This window comes from Gadus macrocephalus, chromosome 13 (genome assembly GCF_031168955.1).
Source record: "Gadus macrocephalus chromosome 13, ASM3116895v1".
Lineage (NCBI taxonomy): Eukaryota > Metazoa > Chordata > Actinopteri > Gadiformes > Gadidae > Gadus > Gadus macrocephalus.
Genome location: NC_082394.1, coordinates 6417089 through 6439870, shown reverse-complemented (window position 1 = coordinate 6439870; position 22782 = coordinate 6417089). Strand labels below are relative to the sequence as shown.

Below are 22782 nucleotides of genomic sequence, written 5' to 3'. Positions count from 1 at the left end.
AATATAGCTTAATATATCCTATTCATACAGTCATTAGCTTATGTCATATGCAGTATTTGTATGAATTCAGTAAACATGTAATTCTAATCATTTGTCATATTAGGGGACACACAGACAATACAAAATGATATTCTGTGAATATATTCTCCTTAGTCAAGCTAAATACTTACTTTTAATAGGGGGTAAAGCCCTTGTCTTTTCCATTTGATTTGCAATAGCTACAATATAAATATAAGAAAAAAGGATTAAGGTACCTAGCAAACATCCACTGTAGACATCCAATGGTAGCATACTTTAATATTTCTGGAGAGCTGTAATGTTTTACATTATATATTTCTATTAAGAAATATATTTCATGCAAAACTCATAAGAAACTTGAAAATGTGAACTAGCAGTGAGAGTGGCGGATGGATCCGTTCTCTATAAATAGATGATCATGCAAACATTTCGGCCTTTCCAACAAACTCACTTGAGAAGATAGTCATCGATCAATCCATTTTTCTGCATCCGGTACGTCATGAAATAGGGCGTAGCCATAGACCCATGATGCGGAAGCATATCGCTCCTTGATGTTGCCCTGTGCCACTGAGCAGTTTACATAAGAATGAATAGGCGTCATTTTGGAATCCGTTGTCCATTCTATAATACGTCCATGGGCCAGGCCACAGTTGCGACGGCCAACGGCCACGGCCAGATGGCCTAGTGTGAGTGCAGGCCAGAGAACAATGGGGCCATTTGAGCACGGTTAGGTGTGAAAACGACCAACGGCCACGGCCAGATGCCCTAGTGTGAGTGCACCCGCAAAGAGACAAATCACTAGAACCATTTTTCCAAGTGTTGCATTTAATAGTATGCATTAAATAGATTATTCAGAATATTTAAACAGCCTAGCAATAAACCTTACACCTCTTTCATCAAACATTGCACGTTAGGATTACGCTGTAAAAAGGGGCCTTCAGCCAACAGAGCCATTTAGTTTTAATCCATTGTGTTTGATCATTTTCAAGCTTAACTCTAGCCTTGCACATGGCCGTAAAGGGGCCTTCAGACAAGCCACCTGTCTAAGCCACAGGTGTTAGCAGAACATCCTGAATGTCAGTGGGGTTGGAGCTGGCTGGCTGGCTGGCTGGGGGACGCCAAGCTGTGGGCTGGCTGGCTGGCTGGGGGATGCTAAGCTGTGGACTGGCTGGCTGGCTGGCTGGGGGACGCTAAGCCGGGGGCTGCCCCGGCCTGCGAGCAGTCTGAGCACCACTTTGCTCTCCAGAGCACGGTAGCAGTGCTGAATGGAGTCCTGTTTGAGGGGCAGATTTAATCAAACGCATGATTCAGAAAGAGAGGAGTCTTTTTGTTAGCATTATGTGTGTCAACAGAGAAGCACCGGCTTGCTATTACAGTAGCCGTGCAGCTGGTGTTATGGGAAGGAGCTAAACCAATAGGTATAAATGTCAACAGAGGGACGTTTTGCTGCCCATCCAAACTCATTCAATAAAGGACACTTAGTGAGACACCCAGCTTATCCCTCACATGATATCTTATTATCCACTTGATACTGTCAAAACTCCAAAATATGCCCAAAGAGGCTGGTGACACAGACCAAGTCACAAAGATAAGGCCAGGGCATTGTCCTGTTTGTAATAAAAGTCAACACAGGCTGTTAAAAATCACCCCTCACCAGATCAATGACCAAAAGTTCGGCCAAGTGCTGCAAAAGTGAATCACAGGAGAACCTGTCTTGGAGGAGTGTCAGTCTTTGCATGGCAATCCCCACACAGGCACATGCAATGGTGGAGGGATGGAACAACACAAACTGGTTCTCTGAAAAGAAAACAACAAAAAACATTTATTCTTAAACCAAGAGTGAAGGATGCCGTGTCTTATACCTGGACATCTATAATGGACATAGGTAGTGTCTGCCTTAGAAAAAAGACTTGACGTGACTATTTTCTGAGAGCTAAATATTACTAATAGGAGTGAAAGGCAAGATGTTACCAAGTAAGAAGAATGTCGACATTGTTGTCACACCCAGAAAAACAAAAAACAAGAGCTTTACAGGCGTTGCCTCGACATCCTACACGCTGGCCTGATAGCTCCAGGCACAGGAGTTGGGACCTGACGTAAATCAGTCTGCCCATTCCCACACCTTTTTGAATGGGAGACATGGTGATGGGCTAAAATATCCTTTCCTGTCTGGAGTCTGAATGAGAATGAACTGCCTGAAAGGCTGTTACCTAGTGCATTGTGGGAAAAAAAACTAAATTGAGTCTCATGGGAAATCACCAAGCTAAACATGGCCTTTTCAAAGCACACAATACAGGATTACACAAACCCAGTTCCCGGCATCCTGAAGGAACTGCTGACACATCACCACCAAAAGTTATGGCTAATTTGACCACTTTGTTCACAACGCCAAGAGTCGTTTATTCACAACAAGTAGGCCAACTTAAAAGTGTGTTCTTTCACGTTATTACCAATTAATTTAATCTTGTCAGTTGACTTTATTTAATATGCCTGGTGTGGTGGCTCACCAACGGCTGCCAGGTATATAAAGGAGTGAAGATGGCGGAGCACGGACTTGAGGTCGAGGGAAGCAGCAAACGGGAGAGCCCGCAGGATGGGCTCTAGGAAATCACTGGGTGACGCAGTGGCCAGCTCCCATCCCAGGACCGAGATCAGCGCGACCTCCAACTGCTGCAACAGAAACACAATGGAAGCCCATTAGTTTATTTCTCAATTTAATTCAGATTTAATTTTTTTTTGTGATCCATTCCCTTTGTGGTAAGAGTTTGATAAACAATTTTGTACTCCCAAGCAGGGCTCCAGACTAACTTTTTCCTTGGGTGCACTGGTGCGCCTACATTTTTTTATTTGGGTGCACCAGCACGTATTTATGGTGCACCCAAGTTGTGAGTTATTGAGGGGGGGGGGGGCGTTGGACCGTGCCTGCCTTACGCCGAGTTGTTGATCGACCGGTTGCACCGTCGATATTTACGCCACTGATTAATAATATTTTGACCATTAATTAAATGCCTTAACTAAATGCCTAGTCTATCTCTCATAAAGAATATCGTCAGACAATACCAAGGGATCGGTTCTGTCCCGAAAAACCCTCTGTCTCCAGAGAGACGCCTGTACGATAAGTGCGCCGAGGTCCATGGTAACACCCACAAATGGTGACGCCATTATCGGAGGAGGGGCTAGGAAGCTGCGCACGCCGATATAAGTAGCCGATCTCCGGGTAGACTTGCTGAAAAGCTGCTCCCGACCAGGTTTGGTTGCGAGCGTAAGTCACCATGGTGATACAGCGACGCTTAAAGAGACTTTCATGGTACAGCTAACCCAGGCTTTCAGCTCAACATACCTTGCTAACCCTCTAATCGAGTTTCGTAGTACAGGCCCCTGGATTGGGCTGCGCGGGTTTGTTTACCGGCGTTGCTATTGTTACCGGTCTTGCGTGTTCCAACGGTTTATTAGGTATCTAATAAATCGCTGTCTAATCAATACTTCATTCACTGCCTCTTCCGTGGTCATTACAATATTATGAAAAGACTGCTCTGTAAAAATAGAAATTATACCAGATACATTTTCAGTCGCACCGGTGCGCCCAAATAAAATATTTGGTCGCACTACCCCGAATTCTAGGGGCATGTGCGCCCAAATTAGGCGCACTCTGGAGCCCTGCCAAGTGTTCTTGATTATGTACATAGTCTTTACCACGATTTCTGAGAGTGATATTGAGTTGTCTGTGTAGAGGCAGAGCTTTCTGGCACCGAGTGGAACAGTGTCCCGGTATTTGGAAGCCAAGAACATGCAAACGGATCCCAAGAGTTGCAAATGGTCCTTTTCCGTGGGGATACGGCTCAAATAAATGTCCAGGTAACTGATGGCCAGTGGAAAGACCTGTTCCTCGCACAACTCTTCCTCACAAACCTGTCGGGAAAATCAGAGGGTACGATTGGGTGACCATATGCTGTACTCCCCCTTGTCGACGACAGACTCATGGATGAACAACGTACCCGTAACATCCACATTGCCAGGACTTGTCTCATGCATGGCGTGATCTGTTTCTGGACAGAGCTGCAGTAAGGTGTGGGTCGGCAGGTCTTCTCCTCGTCCACCATGTATGGCAGGGTACGACGGGCAATCAGCGAGGGATCACTGACGGCCCGGGGGGCATTGACGTTTCCATTTTCTGTGCTACTGCTGCCGTCATGTAGATTGTCCCCTCTGCAAACCAAATCCATTTGACCCACTGAAAGCCAAACAGTTTTGTACGACAGAGTATTAAGGCCACACGTGAAGAAAAAAAATATTTTTGCCGTGAAGAGATTAAAGTCGACACGTCGACTTTAAAGTCAAAATGTCGAGAATAAAATTGAAATGTCATGTCAACTTTAATCTCGACGTGTCGACTTTAAACGCGAAATGTCGAAAATCAAGTTGAAACATCATATCGACTTTAATCTCGACGTGTCCATTCTCCGTTCCTCTGTCAGCACGCAGACGCTCCGGGCATCCTCCCAAGCGTGCAGCGGATGACCCGAAGTAGTCGGCAATAACCCTGGGGTCATTGTTTGTGGTGTAGGCCTCCATCCAAACAATATATTCAATGTAACCTTCAATGCAACTACTGATGGCAATGCCGTATGGCTTTAGCTTATCGTACCCATCCATATGCCAGAGTGCATTTCGGACCTTTGCTGTGATATTGCCTGCGCCTCAGACGCCGGGCACGCCTTTGCTCCACACCCTCAGGATCAAGCAACTTGATCAATTGTCTTACTGTATTTTACGACACAACATAACCTTTATGTATTGCACGGAGGTGCAACCATCTGTATCTTTGCATCTGCCAATTTCCCATGTTAAACCCGATTCTGAAATACAATTTTGCCAAATTATCTACACAAGCCATTGGATTCAGTGCAGGCTCTTGGAGCGGTTGCTATCCCTCCCAACTAATTTCAACTGTATTCTCGACATTTCAGTTTAATGTCGACTTCAATCTCGACATGTCAAGATTAAAGTCAACATGACATTTCAACTTTATTCCCGACATTTCGAGTTTAATGTCAACATGTTGACTTTAAAATCGACGCCTCGACTTTAATCTCGTCACAAAAATTCTTCATGTGTGGTCCTAATAGAGCTCGTAAGTCGCCATTGCTCATGGGACCTATGAGACCTAAAAAAAAAAAAAATGAATGGGAGTCAATGGAGAGAAAGTAATTATTTTCTGATCCCAGTCTTTATATGCCCCGGATTACACATATTGTTTGTGGATTTAAATGATAATTTTTCATGCATAGAACACTATAATTTAGCGGGTAGGAGTTCGATACGGTTAGTTTTTGTGTGGGGCGCTTTGTGGACTACAACTCCCGCTGCTCTCGACGCGTCTGATATACGTCACCACCACTCGCAAACAGATCCCGCAGTCGGAACATGGCTGTGGGTGTGTTCGAAACCACCTACTTGCTTACTGCTTACTACCTACTCAATACTTGGCTTACTTCTCGAATCCTTAAATAATGATTGAGTAATCCATTTTGAGTAATCGACGTTCGGAAGACCGTTCTTACTTAACCACCTCAGATGACGTGAATCAAATGACGTGTCAATAACCTACCGGCCGGGCGCCGTTAATAAATATTATAAATAAATATATAAACGTCACAGTACATCTTCAACCTAAGGATTTGCGGTGATATGTTAAAAAACTATTATTAAAAGCACTGCTGCTGCGGCTCCCCGTTTAGCGCCATTGCTTCCACTGTTATTTTGAATAGACTCAGTGCATTCTGGGGCAGTTGAGTAGGCCTACGTCTAGTAAGCTAGCGATGCTTACACAAAATCTTTCCGGAAGTAGAAGACATTCGGATACTACTCGCTTACCTAAAACTCGCTTACTACGTTCTGCATACTCAATTTGACGTCATAGTTAGTAAGAGTAGTAAGCAAGTACGCGGTTTCGAACACACCCTGTGTCTTTGGTGCACTTTCACCTCGATCAAGGCTTTTGTGCTCTCCTTGAAAGAAGGTGGTAAAGTGCACCTGGGTGTGTTCGAAACCGCGTACTTGCTTACTACTCCTACTAACTATGACGTCAAATTGAGTAAGCAGAACAGCCATGTTCCGACTGCGGGATCTGTTTGCGAGTGGTGGTGACGTATATCATACGCGTCGATGTTGTTGTTTATACCCGTCACTAAGAAAAGTCCGCGAGCAGGATGCTTTTCACTGAAAACCCATTAGAGGCCAGCGGCAAGTAACATTTCAGCAACGCAGCGATGGCGACAGTCAAAGATGGCGGCCCCCATAGATTTAGCGGCGGATTAGTGTATTCACAGTCATAAATACAAATGTACAAATGTAATAGCTTATAGGGAACATTACCAGTAAACTCTACAGCCGTTAGTTAGCTCACCCCTGGCACGTCTATCAACCGGCGTGAAAGGAATCCAGTCCGGTGTGGGTAGTAGGGTATCGGTGTGGGTTGGGGTGCGCATCAAGGACCCCGAGTCGATCTGGCAGCCGAGTCAATCCGACACCAACACCTGTCGAACGCTGATTGGATGTTACGTTACACATGTCATGAGGGTGCACTCACACTAGGCCAAGTGGCCGTTTTCACACCTAACCGTGCTCAAATCTGCCAGTGTGAGTGTGGCCAGTCTGGCCAGGCCATGCCACGTGGGAGAGGTGTGCTGCTACGGTCCGGACCGCTACGGTACAGAGCCGACACGCGCTCACGCACGTCTACGCAACCTGCGCTGGATGACGTATAGTCCATGCGACGACCACGGACATAATAACGGCATGTTCTGGGCCACATGAAATGACGGACCCCCGTCCACAGCCAGCTTAAACAGCTGCAATACCAGGCTTGGCCTCTGAGCACTGGTGAATTGCGGAAGTATGCGCCTATCCTGGGGGCCTGAATAACGGCGACGAGCCTTCTTTCCCATTAAACTGTAAACATATATCCAAATAAGCAACAGACTCAGCAAAGTGCGAACGGTGTTCTCTGTGTTGTTGTCCATTGTTGTTAAAACTCTGACTGGCGGCAGACTTTATTATGGTCCATGCAGCGGACGCTTGGTGATGACGTGTTACTTACGACGTGATGACGTATGTACAAGAGCCTACCGTGGCCAACCCGTACTTCCATGGGTATACTTAAAGGAATATAGGTATACTATCCGTACTCACTGAGTACTAACCCTAACCCTAATTTTTCAGATGTGAGTGCTGTATAAAAAGCTATAAAAATTACAAAATGACTCTATTAATGCAGTCTATGTGGAAAATGCGCCGACTTTGGCTCAGCCTGGCTCCGCCTCTTCCGCTACGTAGCTAAGATGGCTGCCGTTGAGTACGGAAAGTGTCCTTCGATCCTATGCCCGTGAGTGTGGCCAAGCAGTGGATGCTCCCCGGTATATATTGCTACAGGGGAACAGGACCCTTTTGGGGTCCTGTTCCCCTGTGCAAACTTGTGCTTGGCCTCAGTGGCCAAGAAGTGGATGCTCCCGGTATGTATTGCTACAGGGGAACAGGACCCTTTTGGGGAAAAACGGGGAACATACAGTGGGGAGAACAAGTATTTGATACACTGCCGAATTTGCAGGTTCATGAAAGCATGTAGAAGTCTGTATTTTCATCATAGGTACACTTCAACTATGAGAGACGGAATCTAAAAAAAAAAAAATCCAGAAAATCACATTGTATGATGTTTAAGTAATTAATTTGCCTTTTATTGCAAGACATAAGTCTTTGATCACCTACCAACCAGTAAGAATTCCGGCTCTCACAGACCTGTTAGTTATTCTTAAGAAGCCCTCCGGTTCTCCACTCATCCTGTATTAACTGCATCTGTTTGAACTTGTTACCTGTATAAAAGACACCTGTCCACACACTCAATCAAACAGACTCCAACCTCTCCACAATGGCCAAGACCAGAGAACTGTGTAAGGGACATAAGGGATATAAATGTAGACCTGCACAAGGCTTGGATGGGCTACAGGACAATTTGCAAGCAGCTTGGTCAGAAGGCAACAACTGTTGGCGCAATTATTAGAAAATGGAAGAAGTTCAAGATGACGGTCTATCTCCCTCGGTCTGGCGCTCCATGCAAGATCTCACCTCGTGGGGCATCAATGATCATGAGGAAGGTGAGGGATCAGCCCAGAACTACACGGCAGGACCTGGTCAATGACCTGAAAGAGAGCTGGGACCACAGTCTCAAAGAAGACCATTAGTAACACACTACGCCGTCATGGATTAAAATCCTGCAGCGCACGCAAAGTCCCCCTGTTCAAGCCAGCACATGTCCAAGGCAGGCTCGTCTGAAGTTTGCCAATGACCATCTGGATGATCAAGAGGAGGAATGGGAGACGGTCATGGGGTCTGATGAGACAAAAATAGAGCTTTTTGGTCTAAACTCCAGTCGCCGTGTTTGGGGGAAGAAGAAGGATGAGTACAACCCCAAGAACACCATCCCAACCGGGAAGCATGGAGGTGGAGACATAATTTTTTGGGGATGCTGTTCTGCAAAGGGGACAGGACGACTGCACCGTATTGAGGGGAGGATGGATGGGGCCATGCATTGCGAAATCTTGGCCAACAACCTCCTTCCCTCAGTAAGAGCATTGAAGATGGGTCGTGGCTGGGTCTTCCAGCATGACAACGACCCGAAACACACAGCCAGGGCAACTAAGGAGTGGCTCTAAGAAGCATCTCAAGGTCCTGGAGTGGCCTAGCTAGTCTCCAGACCTGAACCCAATTGAAAATCTTTGGAGGGAGCTGAAAGTCTGTATTGCCCAGCGAGAGCCCCGAAACCTGAAGGATCTTGAGAAGGTCTGTATGGAGGAGTGGGCCAAAATCCCTGCTGCAGTGTGTGCAAACCTGGTCAAGAACTATAGGAAACGTATCTCTGTAATTGCAAACAAAGGTTTCTGTACCAAATATTAAGTTCTGCTTTTCTGATCTATCAAATAAAATTAATAAAATTAGTCTTCTACATGCTTTGTAAGTGGGAAAACCTGCAAATTTGGCAGTGTATCAAATACTTGTTCTCCCCACTGTATGTCCATGTCGTTCTAGGACTAGCTAACAAGTCAATATTATATTACCTATTGACTTATTTGCGGATTTTTTTAACCATAGCGGACCACTTTCCTAAATGTACGAAAAGTTGCCAGGTCCTCATTCTGCTGAACTGGCCTGCTGAAGGCCGTTTATATTCAAATATATATATATATATATATTCAATGAAACCAAATATAATCTTTTTTTAACATGATTAATAAAAGACCACCTTTATAGAATAAACAGTTTACTACAAATTACAATGGTGTTATTGATCAAATACATCACATTAGCTGTATGCAGTTTTGTTTTTCAAAGTGTAAATGGAAAACATAATCCAGTAAAGCTGGAAATAATATTGCAACTCTACATTCATAATTTTTTATGTAAATGCAGCATTGTGGGATCTACAAATGTGTTTGCTCGCTGAACTGGCATAATATTGTCCTTGAGTTGATTCTCCTCTAATCCATAGCCATGGTCACAGGTATTGCCGTTTCAAGGTCTCTTGACTCCGAGTTTTGTAGCTCGCGGCGGATCTCTGCAGAGATGTGCGGGTGGGTTTGTACTTTGAGCAACTCCAGCACTGCCTCCTTCTGCTCAGAAGCAAGGTCAGCCTTGTAACGCTGAGCCATAGTGAGCAGACTCTGGTGCCAAAGAACAGGAAGTTCGCGCTTCTCACTGCGGAAGGACAGGAAGTGGGCAACCAGGGCATCCAGGACACGGAATGGCAGGGCGTACTTCTTGTCCAGCAAGAGACGCAGGAAGATACTGTTGGCACCGTTGTACTCCATCTCGGCTAGCTTTAGCATTGCGGCACTGAAAGTAAACGTGGGATATCCAGACATTAACACAAGAAAATAGAACATTACAATTATTTCTTTAAAATCATCACCCTTTTTCTGCCAAAGCTAATACACAATGCAGACAGTTTTACTCTAAACACAACAATGATATTTTATGTGTGTAATCATAACATACCTAGAATGAAGCACAGGGATTGAGCATTTGGTTAGAATGCTACCAACGATTATGGCCTCTCGAAGGGTACATGTTCCAGATTCACAAAGAGGAAGCAGGATACCTGAGGAAAGGAATCAAATATTTGGTCAGAAGGATAGTTGAGCAGAATTGATGTGACTTTTGATGTGTTTGAGCTGTTATTGTATGTATTTAAAGTGCATTAGGCAACGATATCAATCCACCTTAATATTACATGCTGCAAAAACTTGCCAGTAATATATCTTCAATCGATGAATAGAAATTTGTAAATTTCAACATTGGGTTATGCATAACTATACAAGTGTTCCCTAGGTACACAACTTGTAAATTTCACACTTTAATAAACACTGCCACCTAGTGGTGATGTCTGACCTTGACATGTGACCTTTTTTTCCAAATTTCTGTGCAACATAATTGCTTTTATCCAGTAATTGTAATACAATTGTTTTCATGCATAAGTGTGGAGGAATGTTATAGCTTCTTGTTTATGGTTTTACAGTGTTCAAGAAGTGAGTTTTTTACCTCACCATTTAACTGTATGCAAAACACAATGCCATTCCAAAAGTCTATGTACAGATACACTTCATTTTGTAAAGTTAAAGGGACAAAATAAAATGTAACCTCGACATTGAAAAAATGTTTGAACTGCAGCCATGCCACAAAAGACCCATAACATGACCATTATATTCCATCTGGTACTTATTTTGTAAAGAAACATTGCAAACTTTTTGTGTACATACATTTGTAAAACACTTAATAAGCAACAAGTCTCTAGGGATTACCTAGAAAGACATTTGGTCAGTGTCTCCCTTACCTTTAAACCATGCCCCTGGCTTGAAAAGGGCCTTCTTTAGTGCACAGTAAAGATGGAAGTTCAGTTTTTTGTACTCTGCAATATCATCCCGGATGCGGGGTAGCAACACCAAGTTGAAAAAGCGTTGGGCCATTCGCTCCTGTAGATTTGAGGAGAAGATCCTAAAGAAAAGTACATGAAGTCAGGTTAAGCACTATGCATTCATCTTAAAACCCTTTGGATTTACTCCCTTGTAAAACAATGTGTGAATCAACACCATCACCAACCTGGTTGCCTGGTACATGGCAGCTGCCGTCCAGGTCTCTGGTTCCGTCATATATAGAATCTGCTCCCAGTTTGATAGCGAAGGGATAATTTTAAAAGCCTTTGGAAGCTTACCACTGCGATATCTTGATAGAACCTAAAAGAATGTAAAAAGATGCCATGTTACCATGACAATAATGCTTTCAGGGTATTCTTGCAGTGTAGTCCAAGTGGTCTCTTAATATCCCCACTACTTAATTAATGCACATTAAATACTATGATGAAACAACAATGTTTTGTGCCTTCTTAACAACTGTGGTGATGCAGATAGAATATGTACACAGCGACAAGGCTCTTACTTTGTTGACCCCTCTGTACACTTCCACAACCCTTGGATCGAGCTGGGGCATCGGCCTTCCAGACGCCTCCGACATCACTGTTCCCACCTCCGTCTGCTTCTCTGTAATCTTATCCATAATAATGTCGGCTAGGGTTCGTCTGGAAGGAGCAAAGCAAAGACAGGGAGTGAGGCATACGAAATAGATACAGGCACCGTTCATGATAATGTAACCGCCGTCTCAAAGAGCTGTTTAATGCTACAGCGACGACCAAGCTTGTCTTCAACTACTTTTCCATTGGCTTGGATAACCGTAAGGGTTAATTTTGTGAGCAATCCAGAGCAGAACCTGATGCGGCTGAAGATAGATATTTTGTGTGCATCTAGCAAGTAATGTGAATGAATGTTAAGCCTTGGCCCTTCCTGCAAGCAAGACGAGTTAGGTCCAGTGCAGTTGTGTACTTTGAGTGTACTGTACAAGCTTTACCTCATTGGAGGGTTCTTGTTCATGAACATCTCCATGGCTTTCTCATCCGCTGCGTCTACTGTAACTTCAGTTTCACCCCCAGCATCAGCATCCACATCCCCAGCTTCTCCAAGAGCTGGCCACTCCTCATCAGAATCCGCATCCTGGGTGCTGGACCCTAGGAAAAAGGGAAATTCACATTACGTTAGCCTGTATCATGATATTCCTCTTGAAATATGAATACTGTCCTCGGCCTGAACTGTATAAAGTTTTGTTATAAGGACTCTATGTGTCAATCTGTACTACTTCAAGGGAAGCCCAACCAAAAAAAACTATTAACAAACAATAAGTGTGATTGGAGGATAGGCGCAGGCTCAACACCTAAAATGATCTCAAATGCATATCTTACTAGAACTTATTAATAGACTTACCGAGAGTTGTGACTGGCGCTTTCTTTGTCTCGGGTGACAATCCATATTCTGTCTGCAGTTCTTCTTGCTGAATGCGAGCCTGTTCCAGGATTCTCCTTGATAAACGTTCATCCACATACTCGTCCTCATTTTCTACCTTATCCTCCTGACTTTTCACTCGCTCGTGGACACGAGCAGCGTCTCCTTGCATGATCTGATCCGCCAATGAAACTACACCCTTTTTACTACCGCCTTTAGACCTCTTCACTTTAGGCATTTTGACAACTCTATCGAACTATATGATTTGAGAAATATTAGCATACGTGTTCCAATGTAGTGCGTAATCTCACCAATCTTGCAGTAAACACAGACCGGTGGGTAATGGTTGCTCTGCACGTGTTGACGTTCATGTGTGGAAGGGGAAGTGACGTCATAGAGGGTACGGCTACGTTTCTTTAAAGTTAGATTTTCCATGACATTATAGTCATTATTATTTTTTCTTTCATTTATTAGTTAACACATACACATACATATATGTTGTTTAATCTAGTGAGACAGAAATAGACAGATAGCACGTTGTCATGTATTTTCAAGCGGAAGTCTTAACCCGGAAACATTTTGTAAAAAAAATAAATAAATCATCGTTGGCCAAAAATAATGGGGGTGACTTGGTAAGTTTAGGTATTTTGTTAAAAATCTTGTATTATATTACATATCTGATATATCATATATGTGCTTTAATTGCAACTCTTCTTATGCTCTCTCCCACTTGCTTCCGACATATTAAAGCATTGAATTAAGTACTTCATTCAATCGCTTTCTGTAACGATACAGTAGCAGAGAACGCAAACAAAAAACCCTAATCGACCGGGATGCTTGTGACGATTTAGCAGCCAAGTTATGCATATGAAACGAAATCTTTTTACAAATGTACTGCTCTTTGTTTTCCCCAGTGTGTGCCAGGTGCCAGTTACAGAGGGGAAGAGTGTGCAGCAGACGGTGGATGTACTGCACAAGAAACTGGAGCAGTTGGGTGCTGTAAAGCAGGGGAGCTTTTGCGTGGACTGTGAGACGTATCATGCAACAGGAAATGTCACAGGTACTACGATATACATTTGTCCCAAATAACGTATGTGCTAAAATATAAATGACGTGTCAAAATTAATGTTTTTTTCTTTCAAAATAAACCAAGAGAGGCATATGTATTCTGCCTACATAAGTTGTATGTTTTATTCTGTATTCCATGCTCTTACATTGCACTCATATCACATGGCTTTTGTGTTGTTTTTCAGGACAACCTACCAAACTGCTATACGTTATGCACAACTCTGAGACTCCGTTGAGTTGCCATGCCTTATTTGAAGGGGGACCCTGCCTCACAGCTGATGGGAACTTTGATGTCCTCATGTTGAAGCTGAAAAGCCATTTCCAGAACGCCAAGGCGCACAAGGTGGAGTGCCGTGGTTCTAGATATCGATACTGCGACTTCCTTATAAAAGTTGGCACGGTTACCATGAGCTCCAGTGGAAGAGGGATATCTGTAGAGGTGGGCAGTTGACACGTTGATGAAACATTGCATTATTCTTCTTATCTAATCACTGACACCAATCCCTAACTTAATCCCTATTTGTTGCTGTGTTTTCAGGTTGAGTATTGTCCATGTGTGGTTCCAGGGGACTGCTGGAATCTAATGAAAGAGTTCATGCAAACCTTCCTTGGCTCAAGTGTTCCAGAGTGGCCAACCGTGTTTACTAGCAAGCCCGAAGGCCTCTATGCACCGGCAGACAGTGTGGACACTATGAACCAGTACCTGGAGCTGTTCAACAAACTGCGGAAACAACCAGTCCCAGGAAGCAACGTCCGATGAAGCTTCAGCTGCATCACATCATATTTTTGTGGTTTGGATTCACGTCCAATAAATCAAAAGGGGTCCTAGACATTTGACCGTTTTTCAGGAGATTTGAATTCCCTATGTCTCTTACATTAAGGAAAGACATCATTGATGACAATAACTGAGAAGGGTGTTTTGCATATGTTCATTTTCAGTGGGTGTGACATGAATGGCTACAAAAAAAAAAGAATACTCGTAGTGTCAAATGATATTGTCATGAATATTTTTTTACGAAGCCTGACTTTTGTGTAATTATTTTATATTTTTGGAAAAAGCTTTCAGACTAATAATAAAAAGGCTTTACTGAGGTCAAATGATGGAAACAAGGTTTTCTAAATATTAAAATAAAACGAATCACATGAGTAAATCAAATCATTGTGTTTACTGTTGTTGGTCCAGTGGCGAGACGAGCCAAGCACGCAGAATAATATCAATGCATTTAGGTCCTGCAGTAGCAGCAGCAGCCCATAACACCACGGCCTGTTGTTCCGCCATTCCGCCAATGAGAGCGTGCTTCTGCCGCACAGCCAGCCCAATGAGAAGGGTTCTGGGTCCGAGCGAGAGTTCAGCTTCTTCCATCTGAGAAGGGGGACAACAATCGTCTCTCCTGCACCGTGCAACCGGGGATGGTATGTTAGCTATTTTCCCGGTATCCCGATACACCGTTATCGCTTTAGATGATGCATTGCAGAAAAACCCATAGGAACGATTTTGCGGAGTGAATGTCCGCGTTGTTAACGTGTCCGTCAAACCCGTAATTCGCCGGCGATGTAAGAGATGTTATAATGTGAGTTAAAGCAGTCATGTTAACTTAGATTGTCCACAGCCAACACGCTAGCCTTGAAGAGGGTTCGGGTGAGCTCATTATACTAACGTTAGCTCGATGGTGGTTCAAACAGTGTTGGGATTAACCCGGCGATCCGTTTTTAAAGAAGCAAACTGCACCAAAAATGGTATCTTAGTCAATGCAAAGACCCGAACGAGGCTCGTTGTTAGCGACCTGTGCTAGCACGAAGCACTCTGGGGTCGCCACAAACCAACAAAGTTGTTGAATGTTCCCCGAGTGTCTGACTGCTCTTTGTTCTGACTAAGCGGTGTTGGTGGGGTAGCTTAGCATAGCCACAGCGGACAGAGATTTAGCCAGACAGCTATTATTTTAAAAGAAAGAAACGCATGATCAGTGTGGCATTGTGGACAAAACCAAGACAATGTTAAACGTCGGCTGTGGCGCAAAAATCGCACATCCCGTGTTGTTATCGCCTAGGTTATTCCAGACACTGGATTAGAAGCCTGTCAGGCTGCTGATTCCGGATTCTGCCACTGTTATTTTTATGATGAAGTTAAATAAACATATTTGAATGTAGTTGGCAGTACAAGTATGTATTTAAAAAGGTATGCTCGTAAAGAAGTACGCAATGTGCTGATCTGCTGCACACGGACCGCGACCTCCAGAGCCATACAGCGGATAATTGCACTAATTAAAACCATCAAAGAGGCCAAATGCAGAAAGACCTCTTCATATTATTAGTAACTTTGATTGGCTGATATGATTAAATGATGCGTTTTCATGACACAGACATTGTTTCACACATACCTAAAGCAATCCGATGTGAAAAAAAAGTTAACAAATATTTGATAGTTTATTATTTGCAACAATGTTACAATGATTCCTTACCTATTGCCGTTCTATTTCTGTGGATAACTAGCCTAGTACCGGAAATGAGTTAGCCTTGATAATGCATCTTGTGCACCTCTGCCTGGTTTGGCAGGAATAAGGCCGATCTTATTATTGATCAGATTATGCAGCGTTCGGATAATTTATGAACTTGATGTAATTGTAATCCAGCACTGAACAATTTTACAATTTGAATCTATTAATCTTTTCGGTGAATATTTTGTTACAGTTCATTACATGGAGGTAATGTCAAAGGCTGGCTAGATGTCTTCAGCAAAATACACACACATCTATTGTGTCAAATGTATTGGATTTACTATTGGATTTCAATTTTATATGCAAACCCTGACCCTTTTCTGTATCCTCCAGCTTCAATCTTAAAGGATAATCTGCTATTGTCTGAAGTGAAAGTTGACGTGGATATCAAGCTGAATGCTGCCGTTAAGAAATTTACAGATGAGGTAATATCAAACGTTTATTTATTTAGTTGTGCGGTCACTAATGTCCTCAATGTGTCACTGTAAATTCTTAGTACTTTTGCTGAAATGGCTCCATATCTTGTAAACATCCCTCTGTACAGATTTCTAATACTGCGTCTTAACAACAGCGTTTTTTTGTTGTTTTCCGTCCGAATCAGAACGAGGTGCCGCTTGGCCCAGGGACGCGAGTCCTGCCGCTGAAGCCCGATGCGATCGCCCGTGCGATGGACCGTTGTAAGCACGTGGGGCGCCTGCGCCTGGGCCACAACCACTCCATCCTCAACCCTCAGAAATGGCAGTGCGTGGACTGCAGCAGCACAGACTCGCTGTGGGCCTGCCTGAAGTGCTCCCACGTGGCGTGCGGCCACTTTGTGGAGGAGCACTCCCTCAAGCACTTCCAGGACTCCTGCCACCCGCTGGCCATGGAGGTGCGCGAGCTGGACGTCTTCTGCTTCGCGTGCGGCGACTACGTGCTCAACGACAACGCCGAGGGCGACCTCAAGCTCCTCCGGGGGGCGCTGTCCACCGTGCGGAGCCCCGGGCGCCGCTCGCTGCGGTCCTCGGCGGCGGCGGCGGGGGCAGCGGGGGGGGAGGGCGGGGCTCTGCCGGCGGCCATGCAGCTGGCGGTACGGCACCGCAGGAAGGCCCTCCTGCGGACCATGCTCTGCCGCTGGATGGGCCGGCGGCAGGTCCTGCAGAGCCGGCGGGAGCACGAGGTGGAGGAGGAGAAGGAGGAGGTGCGGCGGCAGCGCCGAGAGGTGAAGAAGAGGCTGATGGAGGAGCTGGGCAACGTCCCTCCCCGCAAAAGCGCCCGGCTCCTGACCCAGGGCCCCCGCTCGACCATAACGTTCATCCCCCTTAAGTTCCGGGACCCACCGGAGCGGCTACCTCCCCCTCCGCCCCCGCACCCGCCCAAGAAGCAGCCCCCGCCCCTGGCCCTGTCGCGCAAGGCGCCCCCCGGCGGCCGGGCGGTCAAGCTGAGGAAGTTCCGCTCGAGCCGCACGGCGCGGCGGCGGCGGCTGGCCCCCGGGGTCACAGGCCTGCGGAACCTGGGCAACACGTGCTACATGAACTCTATCCTGCAGGTGCTCAGCCACCTGCAGAAATTCAGGGAGTGTTTTCTCACCTTGGACACGTGTGAGACCGAGGAGCTGCTGGCCAAGACCCCCGCCCCCCCGGGGGTGAGGGGCGTGGCGGGGGGGTTGGTCAGCGAGGGGGGCGGCGCTGCCGCCGCCCTGTCCCCCTGCCCCCTGGGGCGCATCGGGAAGGCGGGCTGCGTCGCGCCCGCCCTCAGCGCGGCCGAGCTGGTCCAGCCCAAAGAGCCGCGCGTCTCCACCCGCCAGCAGATGTCGCTGTGCCACGAGCTGCACACGCTCTTCAGGGTCATGTGGTCGGGGCGGTGGTCCCTGGTGTCCCCCTTCGCCATGCTGCATTCGGTGTGGAACCTCATCCCGGCGTTCCGGGGCTACGACCAGCAGGACGCCCAGGAGTTCCTGTGCGAGCTTCTGGACAAGGTGCAGCAGGAGCTGGAGTCGGAGGGGTCCAAGCAGCGCATCGTCATTCCCATCAGCCAGCGCAAGCTCTCCAAGCAAGTGCTGAAGGTTCTCAACACCATCTTCCACGGGCAGCTACTCAGCCAGGTAGGCACTCTGACCGCCACCACAACCGCTCAGGACTGGAACTACCATTTTATTTAGTGCTCTCAGTATTTAGAGGTTTTTTCTTTTACCATGTTTCTGTACTCGGAGTGTGCGTCTATGTTTGGTGATAAAGGCTTCATAGTCAAAAGGGTTGACGAAAGTTTAGATTGCAAGTCAAATCGAATCTTTCCCTGAAAATGGTACTAGTTCATCATGAGCTTCTAATGTGGCATGAACTGATTTCTGATGGCTAGAGTGCACACATGACAATCCACAGCCGTCTGTAAACGAACCCCAAGCTATCTTCATGAGCCATCTATCATGATCCTGTGAAATATGGATGTCCCTCTACTACGACGGTTATCGGCATTCCTATTTCCCTCACAGATTGAATTCAGCCCCTTTCTTCAGTGCATCGCCTATAGCAAGACTGTGGCAGAATAACATACCATATGGTGTTGGCTTTAGCAAACCAGAGAGCCCCAGGAGTCGGACATAATGAGCTTTACCTAGTTGCACGGCCTCAACGACTTGGTGGCATAAAGATAGTATAACAACGTGACCGCTAATGGCTCCATAATGCCTACTGGTCGCTAAAGTTCAGGAGAATGTGTAAGCACAAAAGATTTTGTCTTCAACAATGCCTTTCTTGTTCAATACAACAGGTGACATGTTTGTCCTGCAAGCACAAGTCAAACACGGTTGAGCCCTTCTGGGATCTCTCGCTGGAGTTCCCCGAGCGCTACCACAGCATAGCAAAAGGCTCGGCCTACCAGCGCAGCTGCACACTCACAGAGATGCTGGCCAAGTTCACAGAGACAGAGGCCCTGGAAGGCAACATCTACGCCTGCAACCACTGCAACAGTAAGTGTGGCACGCCGAGCCGTCGGCGGCACTTACCAGCACAGTCGGGGGCACTGCGAAGGAGGCTGGTGACCTTGTTTCATAGCATTTACGGCGCTTCAACAACCCACCAAAGCTTCTTAAACATTTCTCCTTTTGATCGTTTACATTGTAATTGTTTTTCAAACTTTTATTGTTGTTTGGGTTTATTGTATGTTTTTTTTTTTTTTATATAGTTTTTCACAATGTTTTCTTCCCCATGGGCTTTGCGTTACCTCATTTCCTTTCTTCTCTCGTTGATCTTCTATAGAAAGAAGACGTAAGACTTCCCACAAACCCTTGGTGTTGTCTGAAGCCTGCAAGCAGCTGCTGATCTACCGCCTACCTCAGGTTCTGCGGCTCCACCTGAAGCGTTTCAGGCAGGTCTCAGCCGTCAGCAATCAGCCTCTCCGTGAACTATGCTTCTGTGGTCTAAAAAAAACCCCATGGCTTCTCACAATTGAAGTAGCTCATCGCCTGTCACATTTCAGAAGGCTAATCTTAGCGCTTAGGCTAATTAATCCTGGGGGCTCTAATGAGTGTGTGTGTGTGTGTGTGTGTGTGTATGTTTCCGGGGACAGATGGTCAGGGCGGAATCACAGGGAGAAGATAGGCGTCCATGTGGCCTTCGACCAGGTTCTCAACATCAAGCCTTACTGCTGCACGGGGTCCGGCCACAGTGTCCACCGCGGGGGCTACACCTACGACCTGTCTGCCGTGGTGATGCATCATGGGAAAGGCTTTGGCTCAGGGCACTACACCGCATACTGCTATAACACAGAAGGAGGTAAGGGGAACACATGCTCTGTACATATTGGCTGGCTGTGAGCTTGGACGGGGTTTCTAATCTTATTTTTTCTGGGGTTCTTTCCTACAGCGTTCTGGGTCCACTGTAATGACTCTGAGATGAACGTGTGCAGCGTGGAGGAGGTTTGCAACACTCAGGCCTACATCCTCTTTTATACCCAGAGGTCTGGCTAGGTCGGGCTCTCTGAAGAGGACCACTGGAACGGCACTGCCGCCCACGGCTGCACCTGGGCGAATAACATTTCTTTTTATTTTTTTTATTTTTTTTATTTTTTCTTAATCAATGGGCTAGAAGAAATGAGAACAAGGTCACGAGGACACGGTCAAATCCTTTTTTCCCAGTTATCTGACGACTCAACCAAAAATATTTGCAGACGATACCCAATGGAAACATAGTTTATCCAATCTTTGGCCTACCAAAGAGATGACGGCGGCCCTGTGTTGTACCGAAGTAGTTGCCCACTTTGAAGCCAAATTGGCTTATAAAAAGGTCATGTTGTCGGCATCCCGTTTTGCATATTGAATTAACACTTCCTAGACAAAGAGGGTAGGGTGTGTGGAGCCGACGGGGGACCGACCTCAGTCCCTGCTCTGTCTGCGGTGGGTCCAGGCTTTAGTGAATCATATTCCATATCTATTGAGTCTTGAGACTCAGCGGGCACAGCCGTGTGAGAGCCCAAGAACCTTTTACATTGGAAGGCAATATTGATTCTGGACCTAATGAAGGCATTACTGTGGCGATCATTTGTACAGAACAGGCGAGGACCAAAGATGATCCGAAACCGGGACTTCATGTGACTCTAAGCGTCACTGGCATGTGGTTTCGGGTCAGGTTTCGTCCTCGGACTGTAGTGCACTGCAGACTACTGTTCAGAACCGATGTTGCCTCCCATTTAGTTTTTTTCTTTAATGGACCGGTGTCATTTTGACCGATCACATCGCTGATGGTCTGGGGTCTGGGGTCCATCAGTGGAAATGGAGCGCATGGTTTGTAATGGCTTTCATTTGTTACTCGCTGCCATTCCTGTTGGAAAATGTGTGGGGAAAAATCCTGACTTAAAGCTGACCAGCCATAGGTACCGTTGATACGAACAATGTCGTATGACATTAGAAACCGGCACTTTAGAATGCATTTTCTTGCACTCTATCCATCGATATCTGCATCCCATTGGCCGAGCAGTGGTCCCCAAGCTTCTTTTGTCACCCCCCCCCCCCCCCCCCCCCCATTCTGTTAAAATACGTAACTTAACTGTTATCGGTTCGGAGCAGTTTGCACACAGCGTGCGCAGTTTCAACATTTCCTAGGCGTGGGTCAACCCGCTGTATGATCTGTGCGCTCAGGCCCTGATTATATAACTACTTGTTCATTCCGGTTCACAAGAGTTCCCGCGCGGCCACTATAGCGTTTGACGCAGTCTTTTAAATTGTGTAGCGAGTTAATGGGTTTATTTACGGCTCTCGTGAGCAACACGTTTGCAATCGTTTGTTTCGCCTGGGGATACAGTCTGTGATTGAGCTCCCCCCCCCCCCACACTCCCCCCCCCCCCCCCCCCCCCCCCTCCTCACCCTCACCCCTCACAACTGTTCCATCCCATCTCCCTTTGCCTCCCCTGCAGTATCTCTACGCCTCCCACATAGGGAAACACTGGGCCACAACTTCACTGCATGGGCCTGATCGGAGGTTTATTGTCTGTCAAGCTCTTATAGTAGTTTGTGTTTTGATTTTTCCAATCATTCGTCAACATGAATGGCTGCAGATGGCATTATGTTGAATGTCTGTTACTAAATCCATACGGTTGTACTCTATATAAAGAGGGAGTTTCCAGTAATGAGTCAACCCTACACCAGAATGGTCCTTGAGTTAAATCATTGTGAAAAGTCATCCCCAAGGGGTAGTTTGAGTACTGATCCATGTGTCGTATGTGTTTGCATCTTGTACTCTCCTCAATTGTACTGCTGTGACTGAATACTGTGTCTTAGCCTTGAGGCCTTGGTTTGGGCTAACATAAATGGACAAATTGATTTATAGATTCTTATTTTTTTTGTTCTTATCCGTAAACATCCCTCCGATAAGTTTGCCGTCTGTGAGAAATAGTTTTGAGAGTCACGGCAGGCTGCCATGGGGGAGCTATCGTTGCAGGTCCTATTTTGTGATTGTTGGTTTTCCAGACACCTAAACCCCCTGGCAGCTCGTTCTTCTGCCCCGATTGAAACGTTAGACCGGTGTGGCCCGGTTCTGTACCTCTGCGCCATGCGCAGCGTCTCTAAAACAAGGAGACGGGCAGACCGTGACGTGCTGAAGAATGTTGTTTTTTTTGGAGATTATGGGTTCCCATTACTTTCCAAGTTGAGCACCTGAAAGCAATATATTGTACGTTTTTAAATCTCAACGGGAAATTAAGATACAATTCAGGAATTCTTCGGCTTGTGATACAATGTTTTTTTTCTACTCTGCTGTTTCCATCAAGTTCTCTGGAATTTGAGGTAATCAAGAAAAAAAACTGTTGACGTATTTGATACGAGTCGAATGCGAAGTACCTTTTGTGAACTCTATAAGTTGGAACAATCTAATGACGATGAATGTCTTACTTTTTAGTGGTCAGGTATGGCCCTTCCACTGGCCCCATGTCCTTACGTTTTGTCTTGTAAGAAAACTGTAATAAATGTAATGGTCTAATGGTTCTTGCCTGAAGATAGTTATTAAAAATGACAATGATATTGAAATATGCGTGTGTATATGTTGTGGGCATTAAACGGAGCGGTGGGGATTCCTTCATTAGATCATGTTCACTTGTCTAATAAACGGTCGAAACAATGTAAAAAAAATGCCCAAAGATATTCACACATGCATGTAGACTGATCATGCAACCACCCCAGACGTAGATCCCTGATGAGGCTGCAAACCTCTTTAGTTTGTATTATTTGCATATGCCATCAGAAGTAGTGCTGTCTCACCAGTCCTCTTTAACCGGTTTTGCGCCATCACTGCCATTGATGTCAGGCAAAGGCCTAATCCTCTGGATTAGCAGAAGGATACCCAGTTTATCTGAAG

At 45.7% G+C, this 22782-nt stretch overlaps 4 protein-coding genes across 5 annotated transcripts; 2 read left to right on the top strand and 2 right to left on the bottom strand.

The window, feature by feature from the left end:
* Positions 1–297: 297 nt before the first annotated feature.
* Positions 298–7146, bottom strand: ccnd3 (cyclin D3). Its single transcript, XM_060070285.1, has 6 exons — positions 6394–7146; positions 4014–4249; positions 3712–3927; positions 2526–2688; positions 1673–1815; positions 298–1291 (listed from the first exon to the last, which is right to left on the bottom strand). The coding sequence occupies exons 2-6, from the start codon at positions 4239–4241 to the stop codon at positions 1076–1078; spliced, it is 966 nt and encodes a 321-aa protein (XP_059926268.1). The 5' UTR covers positions 4242–4249; positions 6394–7146; the 3' UTR covers positions 298–1075.
* Positions 7147–9314: 2168 nt separating this feature from the next.
* bysl (bystin-like) lies at positions 9315–12780 on the bottom strand. The gene is made up of 7 exons (XM_060070270.1): positions 12378–12780; positions 11968–12124; positions 11503–11641; positions 11167–11300; positions 10901–11061; positions 10066–10168; positions 9315–9903 (listed from the first exon to the last, which is right to left on the bottom strand). Exons 1-7 carry the CDS (start codon positions 12631–12633, stop codon positions 9549–9551), a joined length of 1305 nt encoding a protein of 434 aa, XP_059926253.1. The 5' UTR covers positions 12634–12780; the 3' UTR covers positions 9315–9548.
* A 91-nt stretch (positions 12781–12871) lies between these two features.
* Positions 12872–14482, top strand: med20 (mediator complex subunit 20). Its single transcript, XM_060070287.1, has 4 exons — positions 12872–13027; positions 13310–13455; positions 13649–13902; positions 14002–14482. Exons 1-4 carry the CDS (start codon positions 13014–13016, stop codon positions 14221–14223), a joined length of 636 nt encoding a protein of 211 aa, XP_059926270.1. The 5' UTR covers positions 12872–13013; the 3' UTR covers positions 14224–14482.
* Positions 14483–14599: 117 nt separating this feature from the next.
* Positions 14600–22454, top strand: usp49 (ubiquitin specific peptidase 49). 2 transcript variants are annotated; one of them, XM_060070253.1, is made up of 7 exons: positions 14600–14876; positions 16292–16383; positions 16560–18041; positions 18707–18905; positions 19195–19303; positions 19505–19710; positions 19801–22454. In XM_060070253.1, exons 3-7 carry the CDS (start codon positions 16626–16628, stop codon positions 19902–19904), a joined length of 2034 nt encoding a protein of 677 aa, XP_059926236.1. In that variant the 5' UTR covers positions 14600–14876; positions 16292–16383; positions 16560–16625; the 3' UTR covers positions 19905–22454. The 2 variants fall into 2 exon arrangements, with proteins under 2 accessions (XP_059926236.1, XP_059926237.1); XM_060070254.1 differs by lacking the exon at positions 14600–14876 and adding an exon at positions 14883–15034.
* The last annotated feature ends 328 nt before the right edge of the window (positions 22455–22782 follow it).